General features: G+C 40.2%; 1 protein-coding gene across 1 annotated transcript in view; it reads left to right on the forward strand.

The window, feature by feature from the left end:
- CMC1 (C-X9-C motif containing 1) overlaps positions 1-7,354 on the forward strand; it is a 36,646-nt gene extending 29,292 nt beyond the window's left edge. Inside the window, exons 3-4 of the mRNA XM_084281375.1 lie at positions 5,876-5,966; positions 7,010-7,354. Coding sequence (XP_084137501.1) covers positions 5,876-5,966; positions 7,010-7,124 — 206 coding nt within the window. The 3' untranslated portion in view covers positions 7,125-7,354. The remainder of the gene's footprint in view (positions 1-5,875; positions 5,967-7,009) is intronic.

Consider the following 7,354-nt stretch of genomic DNA (forward strand, 5'->3'; position numbering starts at 1 on the left):
CTCCCTCTATTCAAATTAATCCGAGTCTTATATATATTGTTGCTCAAATTAGAATAATTCTTTAATCAGCTGTGTTATGCAAACCATAGTAGACCAGAATGGGAAAGCTTCTCCTGGCATACTGACGATGCACGTATTTTATTTGTTATTGTAATTTAAAAGTAAAATCAGAAATATTGATTTCTACTTGACTGGAGAGATGATTTAGTTTGAATATCAGACTGATCTTAATCAGGTGAGAATTAATTGAGTTGGAGGTATTAGATATTCAGTGATGTTAACTGAACCATGATCAATCTACAGAGAAGCTTTCTTTTGTACTGTGTTAGAAATATCAAACAGCTTGTACACTGCTATGTAAAACAATCTTCTCATGTTCATCCTACTACTTGCTCTGGCTCATTAAATGCACCAGTGATCTACCCTCTGCATACTGAATAATCTTCCAAGTAACAAGCGAAGAAATCACAATTTAGTACAAAATTAAAAGCACAATGACTTCGCCGTAAAATGTTGCTGATAAAGTTTTGTGTCACTTTAATGATTTTGTACAAATTTTATAAATATAGGTTTTAAAATCTTGTCCTCGTTTATGTTTTAACACAACTGTTTCTTCCTCCTCCTACCATCGACCCCCAAATCCCTCCAGTACTTGGAATTCTTTTCTCCACCCCATGGTAGAGCTCCAGGACCGATCCAAACCCTGGATAAAACGATTTCCTTTTTTTTGCAAGGGAAAAAAAATACCCCAGGAGTAGAGCATAAGGCTGGTCTGGATCGTGATACAAGCTATTTTTTTTATTTTTTTATTTTAAGAGTGTGATAGCAGTATCATAAGTGTTGAGAAAATATAAATGGTGAGATAACACCTCTGTAGGACTTTCTCTTAAGTAGTAAAATTGTAAAGTCTTTAAATAAACTAGAGCCAGACCCGAGAGGATCAATTTATCTTGATAATGGGGAATATTTCATTTATTTTATGTACAAGAACATGTGGAAAAGAGATACACAATGATTGAGAAGTGGCAGTTCAGTATCATATTAATTGCACAACGCTTTGCAAGATGAGGGAATAGCAAAGTGCTGCGTGTTGTTATGAGTCTGCAAAAAGAAAAAAAAGAACTTAAACAGCTTTCATATTGTAGTTTATACACTTAAAAAAATAATAATAATCCTGTAGCTTTGTTTTATCACCAGTTTCCATGCTGCTGCTTGTCTGGTGATAACTCACAAACACGTTTTATTCTTCTCTTGCATTGCACGTGGAAGACTTTCGTATTTGCCTAAAGACATAAATACCTGATTTAAAAAAGGAAAAAGTTTAAAAAATAAATGTTATGTAAAAATTCCCTACAAATACAGCCTGTTTGCTGGTTGCTCCCGTTTATTAAATCACAGAAAATCAAAACTTTCTGATTATTTTTAATGCTTGTGATAGAGCATTATGCTTTCTCTATGAAGGTATTTCTTTGTGTTTGTAACTGAAACTTCTGCAGCAGTCCAAAGCGCAGGTACTGCCACTTCATTTTGCATTCAGCACAGGGAAGAGACCAGCAGCCTGCCACTATGTACGTGGGGGTTAGAGGGGGTGGTGGTAGGCTACATAAAGAGCCCTTGCATCTTACATACGGTGTTGCATTCTTCTTGTCCCCGGTTTACACGTCTGCAGACAGTGAGATGTCGAATTGAACCGCATCTGGTTTAAAGGTATGGAAGAAAATCATTATCTTTATGTCGCAGAATTGTGACAAGTTATGTCAGATGATGGCTTGGCCCTTCGAATCAAATTCCTGCAAATTTTTATTTTCATCATACAGAAGCAAATGCTTCTTGAACCTATAAATATGTTCTAAGAGAAAAAACGGGCAGTACTCTCCCTTTTATTTCTTATTTCTTTAAATTTAGAATTGTATGTACCGGGACATCTGGTGGTGGACCTCCACCAACCTTGTGGTAACTAACTTTCTGGTAATGCATCCGATCTTTCAAAGTTTGAAAATCATCTCTTTTAATGTGTTGAATATTGCATGTGCCTCTCCGCCTGCTTGGATGGATGGGGAAATCATTTATCCAGACTTTACCCTGAGATAAGTGAACTATTGCCCAATTTCACTTCAGTTTCCATCTGTTTCTCATACTATCTTGTAGTCTAGTTATAAAACAGAATTAGAGGGGGGGAAGCTATTCAAAATTAATAGGGAAAAACAATCTTTTAAAATCCTGACTATTTTTTAGCAAAGATTTATAAGGACTGTAAAGATTTTTGTGTACAAATTTCTTCACTGTGTCAGTCTTCTAGCTCTCAAAGAAATCTTAACAAAAAGAGAGCTCTGTAACCTAATGCAGTTCTTAATCACCCATCAAACATACTAAATAAGGGGCAAACATTCAAGAATAATTCTTTGTGCCTCCAACATTATTCGTGTAGAATTTACAAACAGGATAAATTTTAATAAAACAAAACCAAAGTTGGCTTAGACACCTTGAGCAATAGTTTTAGAAGGGTTTTAAAAACTACATCTGTTCTCTTGTGACTTTACATGTGCCAGGACCTACAGAGCAGCTCTTCTTCCCAGTGTTTTCTGTGCCCTGCTTTCTCAAGGAGCTGGAGCTGGGATAACGCTGCTCTTTGATGCTGGGCAGGTGGAGGCCTGGAGTCAGCAGCTGCTGGGGTCAGGACTTGGTGGCTTCCCCATGCTTCTCAGTGCCCGAGTGCTCCCCAGCCGGGCTGTGGAAGGGCTCCTCAGTGGCACGAGGCCCTCACATCTGTCCCTGAAAATCACGGGAGCCGAGTGGTAGGGTTTTCTTTGCAAGAGCTTTGAGGAGCTCAAGCTGATGTTTTCCATCCAGCAAGGCGTTTTCACTCCATCCCTCGTTTTATTTAGCTTGTGCTGCCTCTTGTTCTGCTTCTCAGCTAGTGCTGCCGATCAGCTCTGTCAGCTCTGAGTAGAGGCCACGCTGTGCTTGAGTTTCCATGCTCAGCAGCTTTCAGTGGTAGGGCGAGTATTTAGGAGGTTAACACCATCATGTGTCTCTTAAAGCATGTTGAGAGGAGGGAGCACTTGCAGCATGCTGGCTGGAGATGCCTGGCTCTGGTAAGTGCAAATAATAATACGCTGTTGGTCTGGATTAGTAAAGCATCAAATAACTCCCAGCAGTGTAGAACGATGTGTATGGTCATTGTTCTTCCTTGATTAAATCAAACACTGCCAACTTGGAAATAATATTTCAGCTTGTGTTGATTTCTCATCTCTTTAAAGCTGTGGATCAATTTCAGTTGTCATACTGGGAAGAAAAGTTAAAACACTCCAGTTCCTAATGATGGAGGTAACTTGTATTGTTTGTTTGAAACCTGCTCCATTTCTTGGTGTTGTTGCACTGAATTTGCAGGCTGACCCAAATTCACTTCTAGTTTCACCGCTACCTGAGGGTCTGTTGTGGCAAGGAGAAAGAAAATGGTGTTTCCCCCCACGTGCTTATAGAGTCATGGAAAGCTACTTGCTAAGGGTGTAAAGGTGGGATTGTGCCCGCAATTACTCAAAGATCAATTCTGCTCTGAGAGCAATTGTTCTTCCTATCTCAGGCGGTATCAGCAAACGGGCTCGTTTGGAGCTCGAGGCTGGGGTCCCCAGAGCCCTGATTTCTGCTCGTAGCTGTTAAAATGTTCAGCTACAATGGGTTTGTAATCACATCCTGCGTACCCGCTCCTTTTGTGGCGTGTCGCTCTGCGCCCTGAAGTGTTGGTCTACAATGCAGGCATTGCCCGAGTGAGGAATGTGTGGTGATGGTCAGATTAAGGAGATGGAGATGAATTCTTGGTCTGAGATGCTATCTGGAGCTATTGTGTGCTATTGGTGAGATTATTCCCCAGGCCAGTAGCTGTGATACTTTGTGATGATCAACAGCGAGCTGCTTTGTTTCATGAAAGAGTTGTGAGCAAGGCAGAGCACAATTAAAAATAAAACAACGTTCTCCATGTTTCTGATAAACACTTACACCTAAACCCATCCTGCACCGCAGTCCTCGCATGGCTGTCAAAGGGATTTCAAAGTGCTGGAAATGAGAGAAATGATTTAAGTTTTGTGTGCTTGTAAGGGGATGCCTGATACCTTTCAACCTGCTCCTTTTTTTCCCTCCGTTATTAGGCATCAGCGCTGCTGAAGCTGGATAGCTGGGAGCAGTTTTATCACTTGGCAGCAGCGCTTTCTACTTGCCCGACCGCGCACCACAAGCGGGGCCTTTGGAGCGGGGGAATGCTTGCAGCTGCAGCTCAGGTTTTGTTCACGGGGACATCACGCCCTGAGCCAATCAAGGCTGCTGAGCTAACAAGTGAGAGGGACCTCCTGTTGTCTTGGGTGGTTTTTTTACTTCACAGCTTCCAGGAGGAATGATTACTACAGAAAAACAGCACAGCACTTAAGGGAAGCGCCTGTAGAGAGCAGAAATGAAGCTGGTCACTAGCTGAACCATGATCTTTCGAAGACTTCCGATGTTTTTTGCAGAGAAACAAAGGGCATTTTTAGAAATGTGATAATAGGTATGATATTTCTGAGGTGCTGAGGTAGGGACATTCAATGTTAAACGCTCCAGGAAACAACAGGAAAAATGTTAGAGTCACCTTTAAAAGTCGAAGAAACATTTTGATAACCTAATAGCATGCTCCCCATAGTGTTAGGCTGCTTCATAAACTTCAGCTGTTCAGAAGTGTCCTCAAAATTGTATATTAGGGTGATTTAGGGTCTAAAACTAAAATAGATACCAAAGGAGGGCTGAGAAATTGAACATGGTTGTTAATAGGTATCTTTGAGCACAGGTTACTGTGTCTTTCCAACTAGTAATTAACCAGTTAATTTAATCCTTTTTTTTTCCATACTTTGATCTGGTACATTTTCAAGTGGAGTGTGGTGGTGCAACCAGTGTGTAACGTGAGGTGCTGTGTGTGTCGAAGTGCTCAATGGTAATATGTTCAAACTTGGTGGTGAGACATCACTTTTCGCAGAGTTTTGCCAAGATACAATTTTGGCAGGGCAAGGATGCCACACAGTCACCAAGACTTTGAGCAGACACTAAAAGGTTAAGGGTTTTCTGGTGTTATTTATGAAAAGCCTAATACAGGCATATGCTGGCAATAAAAATCGTGGGTTGAGATTCAGTTTAATACGTGGGGAAGGGAAGGAAGCAGAGGGTAGATGCAGTGAGGCCAAATCTGCTCCACCTCCAGGCCTCGTAGACACGCTCAGGGGGAGCCCAGGCTCGAGCCAGGAGCAGCAAGCAAAGCCGTAAGTTTTATGAAGGATATTTAAGAATGTAGCGATGTTCGTCTGTCCTCAACTCGTTGCATAGTCGATAACTACCAGGAAGAGCTTGGAAGAGGAGAAGGAGGTGGAACTCTGGAAAGGGACACGGTAGATTGGACTTTGTTCTTGGCTTGGTCACCGGATGATCTTGGACAACTGGCTTTCTCTCTCTGCTTTTCTTTTTCTACCTGATGCTTACTAACGTAGGCTCCTTTGAACAAAACACTCTGAAATCTTCTGGTAGGACTAACAGCTCATTCTTATCTAGCTTATTACTTAGGGAAACATCTGTACAGGGTGCTGGTAACAATGAGGCATATTTGAGCTACTCCTAGATGAAAACAGCCGTAAGCATGACTTTCCTTCCCGCTCCCAGCCCCCCAAACTATTTGTGTTTCAGCGTCTCACTGACTTGTTCTGGAAGTAGAATAGTATACACATACAAAGAGTTTATAAATATATTTTATATTTATAGATAATATTGTATCTAATTAAAACAATTATAAAGTTGAAATAATGTAAAATATTTATATATTTTTATATTTTCCTACCAATTGTCTTTTTTTTTTCCTCCATAGCATTTACTAAATGCTGTAAAGAAACTGGTTTTCTCATGGTGGTGAAGTGTCGGAAAGAGAACACAGCACTGAAGGACTGCCTGGTTGGCTAGTAAGTCCCTTGCCAGCTTGTTTTGCTACGTTTTTGGCTGTACTCATCTGAAATTAAGTACTAACTCTCAAAAGGGTTTTGCTTGTGAGCTGGGTGGTAATTTCCTGAAAACAGCACTAGGAAATTAAGGTATTAGAAGGGCTGACCTGATGCCACCCACAGTGGATCTGGGACTCATTTTGAGTCGCAATTTAGCCCCACTGCCATCAGCCTGAAGTGATTCTTGAATTTCTTAGTGTGAGGGTTAGTGTCTTTTGAGCTTGATGCAGGCAGAGGTGGTTTGTTTTTGGGTGGAATGCATGTCCTGCCGTGTTAAACCAGCAGTTCATGTGAAACGCCTTTAAAGTAGTGGCAGCTGGTCTCAGGTGGTTAGGAATTGATGGAAAACCTTTGCAGCTAGGAAAGTGTTCAAGCCCAATTGCAGCAAGAACTTCCTGGAGTTGCTCAGTTTCAGTGGTCTATGCGTCCATGTGGTAAATTCTGCCTGTTTAAAAAAACACAGCACAAAAACCAAGCATGCACTGTGGAAAATGTATTTAGTGCTTGAATAAATGTATTTAAACTTACAAGTAAAATAAATGTAACGATCCAAGGCCCTACGTGTTTACTATTGAAGCCATAAACTTAACCTTGTTCCCATTAAACCCAGAGTAGCTGTCCAGGTATGAAAATATGCATGTTATCCAGTAGATTCTCATACTGAGGAAGCTAACTGCAAATAATAAGGAATAATTTGGCTTTATTCAAATATCAGAAGTATTTCCCTTTCTCTGCTTTCTTTATGGTTTCAGTGCATAAGCATGAAAAGGCCTCTGCCTCAAGAGAGAGCACTGCTAGAAGAGAATGCAGACCAGCTCTGTATTTAGATTTTAGGAAGATAAGTTTCACTGCTTCTGTGCTTCCTAAAAACAAAAACAAAACACACACATTATTGAAAGCAGACAACTTTCGTGGGTGTGGAAGGAAGATCAGTTTTGGGTGCTGTTCTTGTAGTATCTGTTCCATATCCCAAGATGTAACACAGTATTTTGTTTGTCCTGTAGCTATTCTGATCCATCATTCTATGAAGAATGCAAAACAGAATATTTGAAGCAAAGAGAAGAATACAGAGCAACTGGAATTAAGAAAAAGAAACAGAAGATTACTTCAAATATATAATTAAGATTTAAAATGAACTTTTCAAATTTTATATCCAACTTAACTTGATTTAAACATTTCTTATTAATCATCAGTACTTCTCTGTGTGGAATTTAGCTGAAATTCCACAAATGAGATGTAAATAAAATCACTGAACTTGCAAGGTCTACATTTTTTACTTTCTGTAATAAAGGCTATAAAGCATGCTCTCATGGTTCGCAAGAGAAATTACAAAGGTCCCCTCTGGACCT

The sequence above is a fragment of the Netta rufina genome (genome assembly GCF_964035555.1).
Source record: "Netta rufina genome assembly, chromosome: 2".
Classification (NCBI taxonomy): Eukaryota; Metazoa; Chordata; class Aves; order Anseriformes; family Anatidae; genus Netta; species Netta rufina.